The sequence below is a fragment of the Chlamydotis macqueenii genome, chromosome 7 (assembly GCF_036417535.1).
Source record: "Chlamydotis macqueenii isolate bChlMac1 chromosome 7, bChlMac1.mat, whole genome shotgun sequence".
Lineage (NCBI taxonomy): Eukaryota > Metazoa > Chordata > Aves > Otidiformes > Otididae > Chlamydotis > Chlamydotis macqueenii.
The window spans coordinates 33961264-33985200 of NC_141562.1; the positions used below are offsets into that span (position 1 = coordinate 33961264).

A 23937-nucleotide genomic window follows, 5' to 3' on the forward strand; every position below is an offset into this window, starting at 1 on the left:
ATATTTCAGAAAATAAAAGTAACTCAAGAGCCTTTCTTGCATGATAGTTCAGTAACAATCTCACGCAGCTGGGGAGCTATCAGGTTAGTAAATGTGTGATGAAGGATTAGGTGAATTAAAGAATCTGACTGGAATGTTGTAGAAGCCCTGATCCATGGATGTGATTTAAGACAGTAAGGTCATAGCATCATGGATTGATCATTCATATTCCTCTATCAGCAGGAACACATTAGAACCATCTGAGTGACAGAAACAGGCAGTTTGTCTCGTCTGCAAAAGAACAGCTTGCAAGAAAACCAGCAAGCATAACAGGAGGCCAGCCTGACTGAATGAGGAAAACCTAACTAAGCTCAAAGGCAAAAAGAGAGCATATGGAAAGCCTAAGTGCATAGGGACTACCAAGGAGGAATACAGATGCATTGCCTGGGCACACAGGAATGAAAATAGGAAGGACAAAGTGCACCCAAATTAAAAACTGGCAAGGAGTATGAAGGGTAACAAGAAAGGCTTCCATAGTTACTTTGGCATCAAAAAGATGACCAAAGAAAACGTAAGCCCACTGCTGAGTGAGGTGAGCAATTCTGTGTCGAAGGACATAGAAAAGACCGAGGTCTTTTTTTTTGCCTCTGATTTTACTGGAGGATCTGCTTCCAGGCCTCCCATACCTCTATGTCTAATAGCAAAGTTGGGGTACACAAGTCCCACCAGTGGTAGAGGAAGACTGAGTTAGGGACTACTTAAATAAGCTGACATCCAAAAAAGGTGTTCATTTGCACTGTCCAGAAAACAACAACAAAATATTTCAGGCAGGCAGGTGCACACAACTGACAGCTAAAAGAGATTCTTCTACATAAGGAAAGTTAACTTCTCAAAAATCTGCCTTACCTCCCATATTAGCAAATCTCGGCTCCAAATAATCCTCAAATTTCTTTTTTCCTTGTGGCTTCACACATTTATCTGTGAAAGGCGATTGCTGTAGCTACTGCCACTCAGACGTCTGTTGCCTGTGACTCATTACCTAAAGAAACCATTGTTCCTCTGCCCTGCTTATAGTAGAAAGCAGGGAAGAGACAGAGAGGAAGACCAAACCTCAAGAATATCTTTCAGCTGTCAATTGGCAGCTTCCTTGCAGGGTCACAGAGTGACTCGTCTCCAGGAAAAGCTGCAACGAGGCTTTTGCTGAGCTGAGCATTTGAAAAACCTGAGGCTGTTCCTACTCCTCACCCTTCCCTACAGGCAGCTAAAACTGAAAGACACAGCCTTCTTTGCACAGGGCATTCACACGGCATAGCATTTTCAAAATTGGGATCTGTAGCCAAGAAAGAACAGTGCATTCTTTTCCCCTGCCCTGGGAAAAATGTTAAGAGATACTAGCATCTATCATCAGATCAAACAGAGTTCAGTTCCATCCATGTCGTTCCTATACTATTTAAGTGTACTTAAAAGAAAAAAAGCAACAATGTCAGAGGACAGACCTTATATTTGAAAGAAAAATCTTAAACTGCATTCAAAATAACATAAAGCCTGTCCAGAGACATTAAAAAAAAAATCTGATTGTCATTTTAAGAAAGAAGGGTAGATGGAAATAAATTAAAAGATGAGAAAATTGGTTTTCCAGTACTATGCAAAACTACTTACTTGCATGCACCATTAATTTTCAAGATATCCTGAGGATGTTCTTTCAACAAACCAAGGCACTCCCAAGTGGCTGTATGCAGGATGGGATGTTTTTTGTCTATGTCTACTTCTACTTCAGTTTTACAGGGAGTGGGACTTCAGCTTCTGCAAACAAAGAAAAGCTCTGGAAACCTGTGGACAAGTGGCTGTAAAGGGTCTGCAGCAGTAACGAGTTTGCCGGTACAACTTTCCAAGTGCTGCTCGGAGAGGAGAGAGAGGGTGTAATTACCCTTGTATGAGGAGGTGCTGCTTCTTGTGCAAATATTTGAAATCACAATGAGCCCCGTGCTGCGGTCTGATTTCCTTTCACCGCTAGCTGACAGACCGTATCGACTCCTGCCCGCTTCCACCAATTATTAAAGTCGCTCCCTCTTGGGAACAGCTGGGAAAGCTTGAGGGACACAGGCTCGGTCGTGACCCCTTGCTCTGCGGTGGCTGGCTAGAACCTCCCGCGGCTTTGCGGCTGGTGCTGCCGGAGACTTCCAGGCCCGGCGGGGGCCCGGGGCTCCTCCACGCACCGAGAGTCGGCGAGAGCTGGCCGGGGAGAACCGGGGAGGGCTGACGAGCTGGACGGGGCCGCCCTCATCCCCAGCGGGAGAGGCAGGCCTGGCGCTGAGGGGCGGAAACGCGCCCCTCCCTCAGACCCAGCCGATCGCTCCGCCTCAGCCCAGTCCCCTTCCCGCTCCTCTCCGCCTCTGAGCGGGAGGCTGAGGCGAGAGGCGGGCGCGCGCGCAAGCGGGAGCCCCGCCCCGCCCCGCTCCGCTCCTTTAGGCGGGCGGCGACGGGCTGACGGACAGCGTCACGTGCGGCGGCGGGGCCGGAACCCGAGCTCGTGCGCGGCGGCGGCGGCGGCGGCGTTCGGCTCGGGAGCGCGCCCCGGCTCCGACCCTCCTCCTTCCGCGCGGGACCCGCGCGGCCGCGGAACGGCGGGAGCGCCCCGCTCACCCGCCCGCCCTCCGTCCCTCCCGGTTGGCGGCGGCGGGCGAGGATGGAGCTGTTCCAAGCCAAGGACCATTACATCCTGCAGAGCGGGGAGCGGGCGCTGTGGTGCAGCCGGAGGGACGGCAGCCTGCAGCTGAGAGCCGGTGAGCGCCCGCTGAGGCTGGAGCCGGGGGCGCGCCTCCCTTGCCCGTTTCCTGTGTGGGGAAGGGCGGGCCGGCACCCACCCGGCTGACAATGGCCGGGGAGAGGGTCGCTGAGGGGAAGGGGCTGGGTGCGGGCGGCAGGAGCTCCGCGCCGGCCGGGGAGAGGGGCGGTGGCGGAGCTGCCGGCGGAGGGGACCGGCCCCCGAAAGGAACCGGTCGCGGTTGCCGAGCCCCGGGTGAGGGCGGGGGGCGGCAGGGCCTTGTACCCCCTGGGCAGGCGGGGGGTGGCCGCTGCTCTCCAGCGCCCCGGTTCTGGGAGGGCGAGCCCGGTGGTGGTCCCGGGCTGGGGGAGGCGGCTCCCCAGCGCCCCGTACGCGGGTTCAGCCGCGGTCACGCGTGTCCTGGCGCTGTGGCCCGGCGAGAAACGTACCTTCTGCGGGCTGAGACGTGGATTTTCCTCGCACGGTGTGTTTGTTTATCTACGAAATAAAGTCAAGCTGACCCTACCAGCCCCGCCTGCGTAACTTGAGTAGTTTATAATGTTGAAATAAGGAAGAAATTTTTTACAGTGTGGGTGGGGGAAGACTGGAACAGGTCGCCCAGAGAGGTGGTGGATGCCCCATCCCTGGAAACATTCCAGGCCAGGTTGGCCGGGGCTCTGAGCAACCTGATCTGGTTGGAGATGTCCCTGCTCCTCGCAGGGGGGTTGGACTGGGTGGGCTTTGAAGGGCCCTTCCAACCCAAACCGGTCTGTGATTCTGTGAAACGCGTCTGGTCACCCTTACTAAAAAGGGCCATCGTGTGTTGGTGTCAGCCTTATGTAAGTGATGCTTGACAGTGTTTCTGGTAAATGGTGATTGCGTTTCTGGATAAATGTCTTCTGCGGTCTCCTCTTTTAAGATAAATTGAACAGGTGTCTACACTTGCAAGTTGCTCTGAAATTTTTGTAGTGACTATAGGCAGTATAAGGGACAATTACAGAGAGGGACTATGTGTATTAGTATCAGGCTGCAGAGAAGGTTAATGGGAACAAAAATTTCAGGTACAGTGAGTTGCGTTAACAGACATTTTGAAACAATAGTAATTATTGTTAATTGACCTCCTGTCTGGGAGGTTAATCAGTAAAGGTGTCTATAAAATGAGTCTTGGAAATTAGCTTGCTTTGAGTAATATATGTAGCTTAGATGTAAAGGACCATAGTGTACCTGGTTATAAGTTAAAAAAAAAAAAACTCTAAGTAGCTGGATATTTCACCAAATATGTTATAGGTTGCACAGATGTTATTTACAGCTTTCTAAAATCGGGATCCATGTTATGCTGAAGAAGCCAGTTAAGCGTATGACCAGGCTGGCTATCTGAGTACAGAATACTTCCTGAGCCTTTTTAAAAGGCTGGAATAACTTTATATGCAAACATCAAATACCATTGTTATCAGTGTTTATCCAAAGAACTGTTTTTCATACTGGTCTTTGTTGTGTTATGTTTTCGTACTTGAGTCATGCTAGTGCTTTTGTCTTGTCAGTGCAATTTGTTTGCATCTTTTAGATAAAATTATAGTCTGTCTCAAGTTAAAAAGAGTGATTATTGTCCAGCAGCTTCACTTACGGTTGAAAGTCTAGTAATACTTCGATTTATAAATCACCTTACGAAATGCTTGATGTTAAGCTAGCAAAAAATAGTGTTAGTCAATGAAATGCATGTTTTCATGGATTGGGGGGGGAACCCCTCAGATTTGCTAGAGTTATAATCACCTGCATAGGCATAAAAGCTCTTATTTGACCCAGAGTTTTGTTGTGTGCTTTTATTAAGCACAAACTAGTGAACTGTAGTTCTGGAGACTGTTGTTTGAAAGCTTTAATTTTAAGAGCATGAATCACTTGTTTTCATGCAGCCATTGCTGTGATTTTTTTTTTTTTTTTTTTTTTTTTTTTTCCTTTCCTTTTCTTCTTGAAGTCCGTTAAGTTCATGGAGGCTTTGCCAGTGCCCAGCAGTGTGTCTGCATGCTGTTCAGCAGGATTTTCTCCTTAGCCTACCTTTAAATTTTCACCCGGTATACATGTGATCCCTATTGTGTGTGACCTACAGATTAATGAAAGGTAATATGATATTGAAGTCTCTTAGTCAGCTTGAAACTCTTGACTGTTAGTCACACTTTCCCATTTCAATGTGTTCGTAGTTTTGTTTTTCTAACCCTATCTGTGGGTCATCCTATTGAAGGTGGGCTCTAGGGCTGTGAAACCAAATACCTTAGTATGTTGAAAGTAAATCCAAGAAATAAACAGTTCTCTCACAAGAAGTATTCCTTGGATCAATAGCTCTTGCTTGTAATAAGACAAAGCTGGGTATCCTCAAGTTTACAATTTCATTACATTTGACCATTTGTAATAAAGGCCACTGACCGGAAATGAGCAAATGGATTACTGTGTGATGAGTCACTGCCATATTAAAAACACCAAAGTCATAGCTGGTGTTCATTGACATGTTTAATAGCCCGTCAAAAGGCTATAATCTAACTATGTGTCTCTACTTGTTTTTGGAGGCCTGGGTTTTATTCTGTCCCGTAGAGGCTGCTCTGAATTAATCTTTATACATTCATGGGTTGAAACAGATAATACTGGCAAACCTTCCAAAGTATTGCTTTAGAAGATAGGTCTGAATCTAAAGAGCTGGCGCTAAGCTCTGTAATACTCTCCTCCCTCAGCTGTGAAGGCATGTTCAGAAATTTGTTAATCTTGAAAGCTGTATTTCTGACCTCTTTGAATCATGGAGAGAACAGCTTGAATTAAAAAAAGGCAAAAAAACCCCTTGGTAAATATTTGCTATAAGCAAAGTCTGAGGTTGGCCCTAGTTTGAAGGATGTCTGCCTATGTTTACAAGATGTTTCTGGTGGTTTTTTCCCCTAAGTGAAAGCACTAATGAGTCACCTGTAGGAAATCCATGAATCACTCTGGCATCATAGATTTTGTTACGAATTTAGCTGTCTACAGTGTAGCTTTTCAGTGTAGTGAAAAAACATGTGGTGTTCAACCACATTTTAAATACTTCACATCAGATCTTGATTGCGATTTCACTGTTCATGTACTCTGCTTGTGCCCTGCTTAGCTGCTCCTGGCTGGTAGTTCTACACGGATTACAAACATAATTTTATTGATGTTATTGGTATAAATTATGTATTTATATATGCATATGTATACACATATAGAAAAGAGCAGAAGTATTGAAGACACTGAATTCTTCTCACCGTTTTCTTATCAGCAGCAAAAGGAACTACGCTATTTCATGGAGTGAAAGCTTATATTATTATTGTGTTGGCCTTCATAATACTCCAGGCAGTAGTGCCAGACTAAACAAGACTAGGAATAGTTGCTGCTAAAACCACTGTAATAATGTGGTTCCCACCACACTGAAAAAAAAAAAACCTACCAGATATTGAGTGATACACAGGTTGGAATTATTCTAACACAACTTTTAGGGACTTCATGCTTAAAGAGTCCATCAACTCTGCTTGTAAGAGTGAGGTGGTGTTAAGATGTGTCTTACCCCTGGAGGTATAACTAGAGGCAAATGAGCATCTGTTTGTTTTAAACACTTCAGGAAATTAGTGTTACTTTACTGGTTTTCATCTGTTGGAAATGATTCTGAATCAGGAACTGAAGCAATATCTCTTAAATGTTTTTGTTTTAATGAGACATGTTACCAAACACTATTTTCAGGCTATCAAGTGAGAGGTTTCAGGTTAGGTGTCTTAATCTGATAGTGTGAAATCTCTGAATCACAAATCACGAGGCCAGCTATTATTCTGGCTGTGTATGCTTGCCTTACTCCTCCAAGTCATTACAGGAGTCATGTAGAAATTACTTGTCAGAATTCCTGAGCTGTTCCTCATGATTGTAGACTGGAGGAGAAGACTAGTTCCTTTGTTTGAAATCTAATACCTGTAAATGCTCGAGTGAAGTCCTTGATCTGATGAAGGGTGTAAGGAGCAATGCCACTGCCCATGGATGTATCAGTAGGTCTGAGGCTACAGATTAGTTCTAAGCATGGCCCTGAGGGATGGTGGCCTGAGTGTTAATTCCTGTTATTGAATTGAGTATTTAATATAAAATTGACTTCATGAATGTCAGAGGTGTATCTTGGAAACTGCCTATCTATTTTGGAAAGCATGCTAGAGGAGATAGCTGAAGCTTTAGAAAAATTCTCTCCATATTTCTAAGCGACTTCATAAAGAACCTCAAGCTGTTTTTTGACACTTTTTTTTTTTTGGCTGCAATGGTTACTGAACTGTTCCTCACTCTTGCCTGCTCATTCTGTTCCCTCTTTTCTGTACCTTTTCTTGGTTGTCAGCTCAAATACTTGTGGCGTATGTGACAAACCAGATGTCAGAACTTACATATATGAGCTGAAACCCAGCAAAAATGTATGCTTAAAAAGTGTTAAGCAGTTGGTTCCCTGTTGCTGCTTGCTCCTTCTCACAAAAGAGAACAGAGAACTAGGGGAGAGGGGTGGGCTGCTGTGTATCCTTCGTCTGATTATTACGTACATTAGTAAATTTTACAGCTTCTGACTGTAAGGCAAGATCTTCAAATGTATTTTCCAGAGAAATTGCTTTCTACTTTCATTAAATAAGATCTACTTTGTAATTCCATTAATGACTCTTCCTACGGAGCATGGTAAAACTAAAATAGAGACTTACATGTGTTGATAGTATGCTACATTGTAACCTGGTAATTAAATAAATCTTGATGTGAGATGTTTTGTGTTTAGCTCCCTGTTGAGTCTTAGTAGCAGATGACAAGTTGAATGTAACAAGAGTGTTCCAGTCTTTTTTTTTTTTTTTTCTTTCCTCTTTTCCTTATATGAAGAGGTCTCGAAATGCCAAACATGGACAGTGGGATAGAGTGCTGACTTGACCCTTGGCAAGTTTGCTGACAGCACTAAGCTGTGTGGTGTGGTTGACAGGAAGGGATGCCATCCAGAGGGGTCTCAACAGGCTGGAGAGGTGGGCCTATGCAAAGATCATGAAGTTGCGCAAGGCCCTTTGGGGCAATCCCAAGCACAAATACAGGCTGGGTGGAGGATGGATCGAGAGCAGCCCTGAGGAGAAGAACTTGGGAGTGCTGGTGGATGAGAAGCTCAATATGAGCCAGTAATGCATGCTTTTAATCCAGAAAGCCAACCAAGTCCTGGGCTGCGTCAAAAGCGTCGCCAGCAGGCCGAGGAAGGTGATTTTCCCACTCTCCACGCTTGTGAGACCCCACCTGGAGTACTACGTCCAGCTCTGGAGCCCTCAACATCAGAAGGACATGGACCTGTTGGAGCAGGTCCAGAGGAGGCCACAGACATGATCAGAGGGCTGGAGCACCTCTCCTGTGAGGACAGGCTGAGAGAGTTGGCTGAGAGTTCAGCCTGGAGAAGAGGAGGCTCTGGGGAGACATTATAATGCCCTTCCAGTACCTAAAAGGGGCCTGCAAGAAAACTGAAGAGGACTTCAGACAAGGGCAGGTAGTGATAGGACAAGAGGGTAGTGGCTTTCAACTGGAAGAGGGTAGATTTAGATTAGATATAAGGAAGAAATTCTTTACTGAGGGTGGTGAGGCACTGGCACAGGTTGCCCAGAGAAGCTGTGGATGCCCCATCCCTGGAACTGTTCAAGGCCAGGCTGGGTGAGGCTTTGAGTGACCTGGCCTGGTGGAAGGTGTCCTTGCCCATGGCGAGGGGATTGGAAATCGATGACCCTTAATGTCCCTTCCAACACAAACCATTCTAAGATATTTCAGCTCTATCTATAAGGAAACATTATGACTTTAAGTGACTTGAGTTTTAAACTGTCTGAAATATAGTGAAAGGGAACCACTATTGTAGATTTGGAATGTGATTTCTTTTCTTTTTTTTTTCTTTTTTTTTTCTTTTTTTTTTCTTTTTTTTTAATCTGATCTTCAATTGATACTATGAAGTGTACAGGAGAGACCTTATGTTGCTGAAGTTATGCCCCAGAAAGAATAGTTAATGCTGTAACTTCTTAAGCTGAGAGGTTTTTTAAGACACTTGCCTGAAGGTTTGGAGTGACTTCAGGAAGTGATTTGGTGGGCAGTGGGGCATTTGCTGGTACTGAAAGAGTGAGATTGACAAGAAGAAAACACTTTTTCCTCTTCTGAACTGCTGTGTTGCAAGGCAGCTGCAACAGGAGCCCTGAGATGTCAAGGGACTCTGCAATAACTTCCACTAAATACTTCCCTCAAACTGTGAGACTTCTCAAAGGGAGGTTTAGAATTTTCTTTTAGAAGGAAGTTCATCAGTGCAATATCACACAGATCTCAAATGTAGCTTACTGAAATATTGAATATGTGTTTCAGAGACTCATTCTCTTAGGATTCTGTATTGAGACTGAGGGCCCGGAGTTTGGCAGACTGTACCTTTTTTTTTTTTTTTTTTTCCTCCCCTGAAATGCCTCAAAGATTTGTGACTACTGGTCAGTGTTTAGAGGTTTCATGATTCATCTTTAATGTTATAAAGAACATGAATTTTTAATACACGTAGAGGTTTTTAAAGAATAAGATACAAATTTGGTAACTGAAATGTTACTTCTCACTAAGTGTTAAACTTGCTGTAAACCTGTGGTTTTAAAAAGTTCTGTTCATTAAATGTTCTCGATGTGCTACAAAACTGCATATGGTTATTCTAACTAAGAAATTATCATGTGTAGCTAAATCTGAATTTCTTGAAAATCCTGGTATAGTAATGTAACTTGATATAGGATGATTTAACTCTTCTCTTTATTTAATCAGACAACAACAACAAACCTCCCAGTTTATTTTTGGTCGTGATTTAGCTGTATCACTCTTGCAAGATTCACTTGCAAAAATTTTAACCAGGAAAAAAACGCTTGTTACGAGGTAGAACACAAAAACAGAGCTCGTGGAGGAGGGCTGTGCCTATGGGTATGTACAGGTTTTTCTTCTCCCTCTATCTGTTTAAACTTTTTGTGAAGTGCTCTAATTCCTGTCTGTGGGGTTAACACTTCCAGCTGATGGTCATCAGTTCCATCAACTGATCGTGTTCTAATTAAGTCCTTATTTGTTAAGGTCAATGAATTTCACATGCCTTCATAGGAAACAAAGTAATAGGAATGGAGTATCAAGAAGAGAAGAAATTGTTGGACAGATTTCTAGAGGACGAAGGAATTTGGAAAGAGTGCAGAAGCTTTTTTTTTGTGAAAAGCTCTGGTTTCATGAACAGCAATATTAATACTCAATGATCAGTTATATATTCTTGTTCTAATAACTTCTAATTCCTCCCCTAATAAACAGATTTTCTTTCCTGAAAAGCCGAACCGAAGTGAATGAAATTCCGCTTGAACACTTAGGTTTCCTTTTAAGGAAGAAATCTTATATGCATTGAAGCTGTGAAACAGTGTTCATTGTGTCTTTGAAAAACTGAAAACAAGCCGCCTGAACATACTTTGAGCTCAAACTTATGCTCTATTTTGAATAACGTAGTAGGTCTTTATCTCTGATAACATGTTGGGAATAGTAGGCAAGATCATACCGAGATGCTGAAGTAAATCACATAAAAGATGCCAGCATTGTGCAAAACAGAATTCCAAGCCAACTTCAAAAGTATATGACCTTCCCAAGAGGTAATTGCAAAATGTAAAGGGCAAATGTGCTCGTCTGTCATTAATTGTTAACTTTCAGTTTGTTTTCTCCTTATCTGTTTCTTGGTTTAGGAAAAATAGCAACTTTCCCGCATATGGCTGATGCCTATGTTTTTCTCTATACTGACATGTCTTCCAGTTATGTTTAAATTATTTATTGCTTGTTGTCATTTGATTAAATAGTCAGTTTGTCCCTGAGAGTTAAAAAAAAAAAAAAAAGTGCATGGGGGAATGTGTGGGAGGTGTGTGTGTGGCGTTAAATCTTTTACTTTCTGTTCCCGAGACACATGTGCCAAATTTTTTTTAGTATAAGTCCCTTAATTAGTGTTTGAAATGGGTGTTCCCAGTCCATCATTCTGTTTCTGCTTTGAGTTTGATTAGTTGGGCAGTCGGAGAGGAAAGTTAATTATGGAGTGAGAAGAAACGGTGACAGTGAGGGAAAATCTTACCTTGCGTGGACTTGGCTCACCACAGCTATACCAGTATTTCTCTTATGGCCCTTAAGCATTAGCTGTTCAGTGATAAATAAAACAAACTATTTTTCATAATTGTGGAAGCCTTCTGCTCAATTAATGTTTGTATTTAAATCTTTTGAGGATGGGATAACTTTCTTGCATTCTCTTGTGAGTATAGCAGTAACTGAGCAAACTTAAAACAGCAGATCTTCAGAATGAGTGAATGTAGTATTTAAACTGTCAGTTTTGTAAGTAGGTTTGAATAAAATTTCTCCTGCCTTTCTGATAACTTTCCTTCTTATAAAGTAAATAGGATTAAAAAATAATGCACACAACCTACTGCTTTCCTGGCTTCAAGGATATACCCACAACCAACTTGAGCTTTGAAGTACCAGCTGAAAATGGGAATGTGTGTTGGTCTTTAAGAATACAAATTAATACAGTGTTTGTGTTGGAAGGATAAAAGATTGTTTCCTCGCCTGTATCACTTCTGAGAAAGTCTGTGCTTACTAGCAGAGTTCAGCAGTGCAGAGGAAGAATAAAGGGAAATTCTGAAGTAAAAAAACTTGAACAACCAAAACCAGAACAACAACAAAAAAAAAACCTCCACCAAAACCAAACCCACGGAGCTTCAGTGGCTTAGTGCCTCTTTGCATTTTAAGAGTCCACTGCTTACAGATTTGTGGAAGGGGTGAGGAGATGATTCTAATTTCGAGTGGTTGAAATGTGTCTAATGTGTATAATATTAGTCCAGTAGAACATGTATATAATTTATATATCAATACATGTATCTTTGGGGTACATACTGAAATATTTTTTTTACTCATGTGGTATGTCATAAAAAAAGTTTGGAGACCACTAATCTACAGGGTCAGATTCTGTTTGGAGGGAAGATGTTTCACCTAGTAACAACAACTGTTAGCAGTTTGTTACCACTTCTAGTACAGGAGGTCCTTGTGTAATTACTTGTAATACTGGATACTCTCCAGACAACTGAACATTTTCTGTGTGTTTTCAAGTTTCCTGAGCAATGCCTGATGACTTGGGGGATTTTATAACTGCAGCAGAATACAAAGAAGTGTTATTTATCAAAGAGAGCAGTAAGGATTCATTTTTGCTAGGTACTTTCTCTGGGACTTGCATCCTGCTTTTGTAGCAATAATAAAAAATGATACACTTCCATCCCCACTGCTTTAAATCTGTCACTGTAGAACCTGGATTGTGCTTGAACTGTTCCTGTTCATCTTGTCTGACTTTGAGATACTGAAGTCAAGTGTCCAAAGAAACTAAATCACTGTTTGATTTTCATAGACACAAGTGAGTGGATGTGTACTTTGTAGCGTGCTGTGCGTCTGCGGTTGGGACGGGCACTCTGCAAGAAACTTGCACTGAATTACTGTTTTGAAAACGTGCTTCTTGTTATTGGAGGATAAGCAGGCTTTCTAGCAAGGCTGTAAGGTGTAGTAGCAATGAGAAGACTAACTGGGATTTCTTTGAAATCCTCCTAGCACAGCCTAGCTGTAGGCTTCTTAAGGTGTGTACGTGGCAGGGTGGACTGGGGAGTAGTGGTGGTTTTGTTTATGCAAAGCATTTAAATTCCAAGTGAGGGCTCTCAAGACTATACACAGCACAAGTTGTATAAAAAATTCAGATTAAAGATAATTGAAAGAGGTGATTAACTGAAGGAATAACTTGTTTAAAGTTTAGTAGAAAATATGCAAGTAAATAAAGCCGACACTTCATGACAATTAAGAGCCTGTACTTGTAATACCAAATGTCTTAACATTTCATCTTTCTGCAATTATAGTGGCTTAAATGTAAATTTAGAAATCTGTGCTGAAAGGAAAACTTAATTAGCCTGTTTGTGTAAGTAGTCCTACAAGAGAAAGAAGTTCAAGTTTATACTCTTAAGTCTTCCCAGTTAATTTGTAATCTCTTAATCCTGGCTAATATTTCAGAACACTATTCAAAGATGAGCTGGAACTTAGAAGCAGGCTTCCTTTTGAAAAGCCGCAAGAGGTCATAAGGGTCAAATAGTGCCAGTAATAGTCATGTAGTTATCTTTGATCTAAAGCAGGCACAATTCAAAGAAGAAAAAAAAAAAATCTCAAATCTATTTAAAAATTCTATTACTGAAGTTTTTTTTCCTACAATTTAACTCTTCAGGTGTCAAATGTTATATTAATACAGCTGAAAGATTTACTTTGGGTATTTACAGTGAGTTACCGAACTTTTACTTAATGTATAAAATGTCTATTGCTTGTCTTGAATGGTGAGAATGATTATCAGAATTGCTATTCTCTCAGACTATGGAAAGAATTTTTGAGAAATAACGTGCATCTATATCTATGTTTATACACTTACATATAAATTGAGCTTGAAGCTCAGTGATGTTTTTGTATGTTTTTACACTCAGTACAGTGACAGGAAATACTTTCTAGCCAAGGTCCATTGCTGAAAGCTGACAAAGTTTCTGGAAGGTAGGAGGAGTATACTCCCTGAACTACAGCAAGATTGGAAGATAAATGGTTATAGCTATTTGATGGATTGAACCAGGCAGTGGCTCAGTACTAAGGGCTGGATTCAAGTGATTACCAATTAATTTTTTTTTTTTTCCCTGCTTTCTCCTCAAAGGAAGCTGATAGCCTGCTTCCTTAAACTCTTCAGACTTGTCTAGAGTTACTCAGTTTTGAGCAAGTGCTTATCCCAAAGCAGTGATTTCTTTTCTTATCAGAATTTGTACCTGACCTTGGACCAGCTCTGCTGGTGGTAGACTGGAGAAAGAGCTGGAAAGCAGTCTTGGCTTTTGATGCTCTATCAGGTTGCTTTTGTATCATCCTTTTCAGGGTTACATTTGTATAAGCACAAAGAATTAAAAAATTTGTTTGGCATTACATGGCCCTGCATCACTGCTGGTAAACTCTGAGGGGAGGTGGTGGAAGTAATCACATCAAAGCTGGTTTTGTTCCAAATTTGTGATGGAAGTTCTATTGTGCTGTGACTACAGTGCTGGTACAATCACTGTGAATACTAAATGTATTGTTAATCTCTGACAGGAATCAACAAAAAGAGGCAAGCTTATTCCAATAGCTTGAACTTAGTGGGAGAAGGGAAAGAATGAGTAATTTTGCACTGTGAGATAGAAACTTCATAAGCAGGTACATCTCTGAAAGTATTAGGGGCATGTGTTAAGACATATCAAAACTGGCAATTCTCTCAAATTAAAATATGCTTGAGGACACCAGAGAACTCCCTGAGACAGGGAAGATCTTCTTCCATGGGGCTCAGCTCACTGCTTGTAGCGATTCTTTCTGTACACATCTTCCTTTGTGTTTTGAAGGACAATGACTGTTTTAGCAGTGCTTATTATCACCGGCACAGTACTGTAAGAAGTCTGTTTCAACAACGTTGTGTTGCAGTCTCAGGTTGATAAGTCTTTATTCCTGGCTGGCTGAGTTTCAGGAGATCACTAGACAACTAGTATGGGATCTATAGGAAGATAAGTTTGTGCGGGGAAACCAGAGTAACTGTGTTGATAAATTGTATTTCACGTTGTATCTCAAAGCATTCAGTCTGTTTTGGGTGTGAAGTCCAGTATTTCCTTTGATAGAGCCTTGCAGAAGGTAAGTATTATTGCTAAGGCATTTCTCTTATTTATTTATTCTTAAACTTATGTGTTGTTTTAGCATTCAGCAGTCAGAAATGTGGCCACACATATCTTGTGTATGCTATCTGAAAACTTTTAACTGAGGATTTACAGTTTTGTTTTGTGTGGTTACTTTCCCCCTTGGCTTTAAAAAGATGTTAATGCCTCCTGTAACATCTATCACTGTCTACCAACTTATACTGCCTCTTAAATTCTGCTGTATTTTACAGCTAAAGGCCAATCTCCTGCAGGCTTGCAGTTAACTTTCTAGAATCTCTGTATGTTTAAAGTTGTTACATAAGCAAAGATTAAGTGGGTATAATTTTCATAGATACAAGATGGTGGCTGAAGATAGCTGCTGCCAGAATTGCCAGACTAAATGACTGCAAGTGAACAGTCTTTAACAATTTTACAGTATTAGACAAAAGTTGGAGACAGCTTCTTCCAAAACAGAGTAAGTAGGACTGCACTCAACATGAAAGCCCATGTTCTTTGGGAGTAGGTGGGGGAACAGTAGTTAAACCTTTTAATTTGGTTCATCCATCTTACCTTTCCAGAGTGTACTCCTCAAGAGTAAGAGGTTGATATTGGTATTTACCGTAGTGCTATTTCTTCAGCACAATTGGATGTTGGCTCTGAGTCAACGTATGGCTGTCACGCGGGAAATTGAGCTATAACCAGTAACCCAGTTCTGATCAGAACCAGATATGTTTTAACTAAAACCAACTTTCTTCTGTGCTGTCACACATACTTTCTGATAGAAAGGTCTCTAGACATAGTGTAAGGAAAAAGTCTTGTGATACCAAGGAAATCAGTGTGATTAGTATTTTTTCACAGCCTACAGGCATTTCTCCAGTAAGACTTCTTCACATCTAGGCTTCCTTGGACACTGAAAAAATGATATTGATCTCCTCAGACGTCACTAAATATGTGTTGTTTCTTTTTCCTATGCCCTGCCTTCCCCATGGAAAATTTCCTCGAAACAGTCAGCCTTCACTGTTAGTAGCTTGCTAATGACATTTTTCTTCAGAGTCAGTGCTGTCCAGCTGGTCGATCCGTATTTGTTGTCTTTAAGCTCTTAAAGTATAATGTACATTTAACTCCAAATGCATTCTCTTTTCTACAAAGCCTGTCTAGGGTCTGAACTCTGACTCCTAGGTTCACTTAAAGTCAGTTCTTATTGTGACTCTGCGCTACTAGGGAGCAGTGTTCCTTTAGAAGTCTTGGACACAGCATGTGACTTTGTCTAGGGCTACATAAGTTGGAGTAACTCACAAAACTAGTAGAACAGCTCCATGAGACCCACTTATCCTACAGTCCCTGATACCAGTTTCCTTATGACCTTTTGCAGGCAAGTCTAAACTGTCACTTCCTTATATTTCTAGTTAAAACCATCTTGTTTTCTCTTTTTTTTGATCTCTTGTAAGCTACTAGAAAACAAAAACCCTCACTTATTAACTACAGCTTTCCTACTAATATATCTTCTTATAGCAGGAAATCAGTTATTTAAAAAAAGACTTAGATGGTATTCTAGATTAGTAGGTTTGTAGTAGCTTTGCTAAACCTTCAGTGGTTTGGTTATTTAAATTTCCCCCTGTGCCTAGCTGCTTTTTTGGCTGCTTGATGTATGTAGTTGTTCTTTAGCTCTCACAATGGACTATGAATGTGGAAGTCAATGGCAAAGATAGCAAAAGGTAGATGAAGTCTGAGACAATAAAGCTCTAGAAAATTTCCGGGGTGAAGACAAGACTCTGGGATTGTGTAGGTGAACTGGGAAAGAAGGTGGAAGTGAGGAAAGCTGCCTGTGTTCCTCTTTCCTGTAAGTCTGATAGTGCGGGTTTTCCAGTCAGCATACAGGTGCTCCTGCACATTATTTAGACTGAACCCCTGAGTTCAGGCTGTCCTAGAACTTGTTCTGGATGAGCACAAGTCTTTAGCATACAGATACCAGGTGAGTTTAGGTACTTTAGCAAGGCTTGAGGGTGAATCAAATTGTTCATGCTGTCAAAGCCATTGACACTCATTTCCTGGTACTCACTTACCTGTATTAGTCTCCTTAAGAAACTCATTTAATTATGGTGCAATTCATAGTAGGTTCTGTACAGACCAAGTAACTGTCTCTACCACTCTTGCAGTGAAACGGATGAACGAGGAATTTCTCTGCAGCTGTAGTCCGTTAAACAGTGCTGTCTGGTTACACACATTAATTGTAGCTCTGTACTGCCTCCTGCAAACTTCGCTTCAGATTCTGCTACCATGTGCTCTTAGTTCTTGCTTGTCTGCATACAAGCACATGTGATGTATCCCACCTAAGAGTTCAGTTTCGATCTGTCCTGACTTAAACCGTTTCTGTTGTATCTCTTGTAAATGCTTGTATTTAATGATGAAATTAGCTGAGTCTGGTTTACTATGAAATGTTATGCTGAAAGCTAGGAATAAATATGCATTCTTGGAATAGAAAAGTCTGGATTAAAAGTGTTTCAAGGAGGACATAGTGTTTGGAAATAAGTATGTAAATATTGGACTATCAGTTGTAACCTGCAGATCTCAGACTTCTGAGAAGAAACTAAGGACTTGTAAATAAAGTGTGTGTAGGTGGATAATTTGTACTCTTCTATGTCTTATGATATTGTTTGAGTTTGTTCTTTCAAATGTTTATCTACTTACACCAGGAGCTAAGATATTTAATTTGTCTGGATGTTAAAACTGGAGAAACTCTTCCACCTTGGAACAAGTGAGTTTTGGTAGACAACAAGCTTCTTGTCCTTCTTGATATAGAAAAGCCTTTTCTCCTTTGCAAGTTTGTTCTCTCCTACACAGATATTAATTGCTTTTAAGGATTTGTTTTCACTTAAAAGATCTGACTTAAATTTATTCTTTCCCACAGTCTTGAACTCTTCAGCAGGTACTACACCACTGCTAGAAACTCTTACTGACTGTCAACCATGTGTGCCTGTGACCCCAGGATACTCTTAGTGTTTATACTGTCTTACTGACTTGCATCAAGTGATGGCTTGAATGCATGTGGAGAGGGGTGCCCTTCACAGACTAGAAAGCTGATAATGTCGCCTTCTTGCTCTCTCTTCTATTTCTTATGTAGTTCACTGGAATTTCTTAACAGTAGGAGAACTGGAAACCTAAAACTTAACTTTGTCTACTTTGGTATTCCATGTAACCGTTGAGAGTATTCTAACAAAAGAGGAAGTGTGTGTGTACGTGTGTATAGAAAGAGGATAGAATCATAGAATCATAGAATAGTTAGAGTTGGAAGGGACCTTCAACGGTCATCTAGTCCAACCCCCCTGCAAGAAGCAGGGACATCCCTGACTAGGTCAGGTTGCTCAGAGCCTCATCCAGCCTGGCCTTGAACGCTTCCAGGGATGGGGCATCCACCACCTCTCTGGGCAACCTGTTCCAGTGCTCTACAACTCTCATTGTAAAAAATTTTTTTTCTCATATCTAATCTAAACCTACCTTCTTCTAATTTAAACCCATTACCCCTTGTTCTATCACAACAGGCCCTACTGAACAGCTTCTCCCCATCTTTCCTGTAGGCCCCCTTGAGGTATTGGAAGACCGCTATCAGGTCTCCCCGGAGCCTCCTCTTCTCCAGGCTGAACAGCCCCAACTCTCTCAGCCTGTCAGGATGTGAAACTAATAGTAATTGGATAGGTATGGGAGAGAGCTGGGGCTAAAAGTTAACTTCTGTTAAGTTTTTGAAGCTACATTGTTAACTTAATGACCTGTACTCAATTTCACTATAGCCATGTAAAACTTCAGTTGAGTTACAAGTTGTAATGGACATTAGAAGAATTTAGCCTCCATTAAGCTGAATTACTGTAGCCTAAAATAACTTTTTTTTTTTTTCTTTCTGAAATGTCTAGGGTAGGGGTTTCAATTGCAAACTTAGTGATTTGGTCATAGCTACTTGGTAACAAGCAAAAAATTGAACAGTGTTATGTATCTTATTGCAAGAGTCATTGTGTATTTTCTACCCTCTAAGGTGGGGAAAGTGGAGAGAATGGCCTTCACTGGATTAATTGTCTTGTTGAGTTTACTTAAAACAAACAAACAAACAAAAGCCAAGCAAACAATGAGCTTTATTTTTTTTTTTTTTGCAGCCACTGATCTTCTTTTGGCTTGGAATCCCATTTGTCTGGGCCTGGTAGAGGGAGTCATTGGTAAAGTTCAGCTTCATACAGGTATGTAGTTGTTGGGTTTTTTTTTTTTACTGGTAATGCACTTTGTTTTAAAGTCGGTGATACAACAAATAATACTGTGTAACTCAAATGGAATTATGTAGTGTTCTTTGCAGTGGAGGAGTACTCCACAACTATGTGAACTTGTTAAAGTGATTTTGTTATAGCTGCAGATGCAAATTCCCTCAACTTTCTAGTGTATGTATTTTGGTTTGTCGCTGTTCTGTAAAAATGGAGAACTGCATTCACAAAGAGTAGAAATTTGTGTTTGAAGTTCAATCTGCAGCTCCATGTGAGTTGCATAAGTCTTGCACCTTTTTCAATAATCCTTTCCAGCAATTTTTTGTTGGTCTTCTATGGTACAGTGCAAAAACCAATGATGGAAGGTTTCACAAAAATATAAAGCTTGAATTCTCACTGCTATGTGAAAACCTGAAGAATAATTACTACCTTGGTATATGACTATTTGAAAGTAAAAGGAACACTTAAACTTATTTGTGGTTAAAAGTAAGACATAGCTGTAAAATGAAAGCAAGTGTAAAGTGCATTGTGACTTAATGGTAAGCCTGTCTCTAACTGATTCTACTAAGTTTTCCCTGTAAAATAAGGTCAGTGCTCTTTTAGCTTTAGTGAGCTGCAAACTCCTGTAGCCATGATTAATGTTTATTTCGATATATACCAGCTTTGTCTAGAGAGATTCTTCTGCCAGTAGAGCTCTGGATATCTATTTACTGAAGGCAGGAAAGCTAGCCATAAACTCTGCCTCACTTATGGTGTGCCGTTCTTTTTGTGAATGCTTAGACCCTGCATTTAAAGTAGTGCCCGGCAATATGATCAATACAGGTAAAGTTTCAAGTGTGTTCCAGGATAGCAGGATGGATTAAGTGCTGACATGGATCAGATGTTTGTGGTTCGTTGAATAGAAGCAGATTAGTCGGGATGGCAGTGGCATACTAGCAGTAGAGGAGGAAGGAAAACAGGGACTGGCACACCACTGCATGACCGTATGGCAGATCTAGTTCTAGGCAATGTTTGGCTCTGTAGTTACTGTAACCTCTCGGTCCCATTTCTGAGATTAATAGTTCAGAGTCCATCTCTCCATGAAACTTATGATCGTGTCCTCTTTCCAATTGCGTTGCTTCGTCTTCTTTGAATTTCACCTGCTATTTTTGTCTGTGCTCATTCTACAGATCTATTCAGCCATCCTCTTTCAGATCTGATGACGTGAAGTGCTTCAGACTCTGCCATCTCACTTTCTCTTCTCCTCATCCAGGTTGTCTGTGCTGTTCAGCATGTGCTGTTCATGATGAATGATGGCTAAACTCCAGTAATGACCCCTTTCTGCTGTGGGAAAATGCTCAGTGATTGTTTTCAGCATGTTTTTTGTGTATTATGGGTTCGTGTGTGTGTGGTGGTTTTGATTTTTAAACCAAGCACTTGGGTACACAAAGACCTTCCTGCCCCCCATAGGGGGTCTAGTATAAAAGCCTTTGAAGGGGTACACCTTGCCAAATGATTTGTGGAAGGTCTAATATGTTATGGCAACCAAATATCCTTGCATGTGTGCTTATTGTGAGGCACTTCGGCTTATGGAAGCTGAGTTGAAACTCTCCTCATCATGTGACACTTCAACAGGTGCCAGCTTGCTGTTGTCAAGTAAATTAAGATTATCAGGTAATATGCCTGATATCTGCTCTTCTTTCCATGTGTCCTATAGAGCTGGTGAATAAATTATGCTCATCCAGGCACTCCAGTCAGTTGCCACTGAGGGCAGCGGAACCATTTTATTTTCTCTCTGCCTTGTTCAGATCACACCATCACAAACTGTTCGTAGGCTATCCTTCTTGTTGTCGATACTGTGGTATTTAGTGATGCAACTGTCCTGTAAACAGACATTTATTTTCTACCATAAATGTCTGAAAAAAGGTACAATCTCCAGCTATTTATTTTTACTCCTCTGCTGAGAACTACTGCTCCTTTACATTTGCTAACAGCTGTTGATGAGTGTTCTCCATCGAGCTGCAGTCAAAACAAGAGGGCTGACTGAGATGTCTTAAATAGGTCTCTTGAAACCTGTTACTGACAATGAGCTCTGGCTTGGTTGTATTCAGATGTAGTTTTATGTAATCCTCCAGCTGAATCATCTAGCACTCTGTAACAGTAACCTGTCTTCATTACTGATTCTTGTATCAATCTTTGTCACATGGAAACTTTATCAGCAGAAGTTGTATAAATATTTAACATTGCTGGAGCATTACCTCCAGACTTACTAAGAGTACTGTGCTGTGGAAGCTGGGCAGAATGTGCTTTTTCCCAGAGCTGCTCTGGAACAGGAGGACTTGTTGCTCTGATTTCTCCTTCCCTGCCCCCAGACTATAGGGATCAGAAGCTCTTATTGAAGCTCTTTTGGCTAACTGGAGTCCTGTATGGGCTTGTCCTGCTCAGAATCTTGTTATAAGCTATTGTTGGAAATAAGTACTGCTGTGTTTTTAAAAATGCTTAGCACATATTGACCAATACCGGAAACTTTAAATACCTTTTTAAGTATTGAAGTTGCTACCAGTGCACTCTATAACTGTCCCTAAGCATACATGCACTTCAATATCTTGGATGTAGATCCTTGTATGTTCTTCAAAGACTTGCTTAATGCAAGAATGCTGGAGTAGTCCTAAGATGACCTTGTAATGTCCCTGTAGTCAGTCTTGGGCTGTCCTTAATTTAGCATTGAAATACCCTTGCCAGATTGCTGTAACTAAGGGATGGAATTTAATTTACTCTTAATCATGCTGGTTTTATTGCTGGCCTAGTACATGAGAGTTTGTAGGAAAGCTTCTGTGGCAGAGAAGCAGTCTTGTAGAAATTAGCTAGCCAATACTACATGGTTTGTTTTTTAATTCTTTGAAGAATTTTTGTCATGAGAGGGTCAGTTCTACATCTGGACATAACTACACTCACACTGGAGATGAAAGTCTACTTAAAGTATCATTTGGTTCTTCCCCAATACTGAACTTTCTTAAACACTAAGATGCTTTGTGAGGAGGGGGGATGGACACATACAACACGTGGTGGGGGGCAGGACATGGGCTCTGACTCCTGATTATTGAAGTAATTCCTAGTGGTACAGTTTTTGTCCATGAATATTTTTTAATGGTATAAGTTGTCATTTACAAGCTTTTAAATAATTTTTGATCAGAGACTACTTGGCAAGTTGATCAAACATTGTAGTGCTAGAATATGCTTAGAGTTAAAACTGTGTATTTAACTACAACCAAAGCTGGATTCCTTAACTAGCTCCAGCAACTTCCAATTAACTCCTTCATTGCTACCACATGTTTTTCTGTTTCTTGGGTGAAGCACACTTCTATGCAATTTAATGTCTGTATTTCTATCAATTTGGTGTGCTCTTCCAGTGCTGGTTAATTAAGACCTGGACTAAATGCTACTGGCAAGGTTCCATAGATTCAGTGAAGAGAAGAGAAGTGGATTTCCTCCTTCCCTATCCCCAGGAAAGGAAAGCCACTTTTGTTAGTGCACTTTTGAATCTTGACATAAACAATAAATGGTTCAGCATCGGAAATATCTTCAACGAGATGTAACTGCTGCTGTTTCAAACTCCATCCAGTCAGCAACTTAAAACATTCTTTTTGCGTGCAACTAACAAGTTATTTATTGTTAATTGAATAAGAGAATGGTAATACAGTATTTCTTGGCTAAAATCAAAGTACTTGCAAAAAGCAGTACTTACAGTAAACTTGTGCATAGTTTAAGAAAAGTTACTGCAAAAGCCTTTGGGGAAACTAAATACTAGATTGTTTGGGAAATGTTAGAGAAAGTAAACAGCAATATGTGCTGACAGTGTTGAAGCAAAAGAGGAGCTAAATTCCTGTTTTAGTGAGGAATGGGAGGTAATAGTTTACTTCAGTGCTTTAAATTGGTTATTCCCATCTGCTCTGACACAGTTGATAAAACATTAGAAATGAAAATTAGATCTTAAGAGTAGGTGATTTTGAACATACACTTTTCTGGAATGATGTGTAGCTGTAGTGTTCTACTATACACGCTACACCAGCCACGTTGAGTAGACAATCTTTTTATTTTAAAGCTATTCTATGGAACTACTTCTAACTGTAGAAACATGTAATCTATTTGGGGATTCAGTTACTTAGATATTGCTGGCAATTATAATATGCTGCTTCTATTGGTATTGTTGAAGCTTTTACTTTAGGGCATACTTCATCTGCATAATTACTTCCTGACTCTTTTCTTTTGGTCTGCTGGGGAATTCCTGTTTTCTTTTGATGTTCTGTGGCTCTGGCTGTAATACAAATAGAGTTTTGAAATGTACACCAAGATGGCTTTGAGTGCATTTTTTTTTTTTTAATGGTAAAAAGATGCAGAACTCAGTTGGCTGTATTAAGCTTTATAGTTCTTATTTACTGCTACTGGGTTTTGTTAATATGAGGTAAACTGAAGAGTAGCCAGAGACTTTTTCTTTTCCAGTTTTCAGTAAGGTGTATTTGCTTAGAAATGCCTTTACATTATACTTTTTCCCAATGAAATCCTGTTGATTATTTCACTGCAGCTCTAGATGGTATCCTTTCTTAAGAGTATGGTTAGTTTGTTAACATACACTGGTGATCTCCTCATAGGAGTAAGTTGTGTGGCTAACCTTCTCTAGGTGGGAATACATGAGATTATAGGACCACCCAACAGAAGTATCTGTTGGGATGCCCTATTCTGCTACCCTCTGTTAAGCTTGGGTTGCCCTGGGTTTACAGAGACTGTATTGGTTTTGCCTACTACAAAGCAATATAGAAAATGGTAGACCTCCTTTTTAGGGGAAGTGGTAGACATCTTCATCTACTGCTGGTGTCTTTGGCAGCATTTCAATTTTCCCTTTCCAAAAGGAATTTCTTACCTACTCATTGGTCTTCTCACTGTTGTGTAGAATTTGTCCTGTTTTTCCTCAGCTTCCCTTTTCTTATTTTCACCTGACTCCCGTGGTTGCAACATGGAATACTGGAGGCAAAGGCAGGTGTTCTCCAAGTCATTTTGCCTGTATCTGTACAGAAAAGCCGTTCTAGCAGCTGCTGTCGGTGAGAATAACTGTCTTGCTGGCATTTGCTATCACTCTCTTGTCCTTATTTACTATCCTTTGACCGTTTTTTTGGGGACTATGCTTATGTCATGGCTTTGAGTAACCTGGTCCAACCTCAGAACT

At 40.9% G+C, this 23937-nt stretch overlaps 1 protein-coding gene and 1 long non-coding RNA gene across 2 annotated transcripts in view; one reads left to right on the forward strand and one right to left on the reverse strand.

Moving 5' to 3' along the window:
- The window catches only part of LOC147600130 (uncharacterized), a 45465-nt gene extending 43222 nt beyond the window's left edge, over positions 1-2243 (reverse strand). The window contains exon 1 of the long non-coding RNA XR_015259086.1: positions 1639-2243. This is a non-coding gene — a long non-coding RNA (uncharacterized LOC147600130). The remainder of the gene's footprint in view (positions 1-1638) is intronic.
- Positions 2244-2558: 315 nt separating this feature from the next.
- The window catches only part of INPP5F (inositol polyphosphate-5-phosphatase F), a 45220-nt gene continuing 23841 nt past the window's right edge, over positions 2559-23937 (forward strand). The window contains exons 1-2 of the mRNA XM_086752380.1: positions 2559-2762; positions 18639-18719. Coding sequence (XP_086608506.1) covers positions 2666-2762; positions 18639-18719 — 178 coding nt within the window. The 5' untranslated portion in view covers positions 2559-2665. The remainder of the gene's footprint in view (positions 2763-18638; positions 18720-23937) is intronic.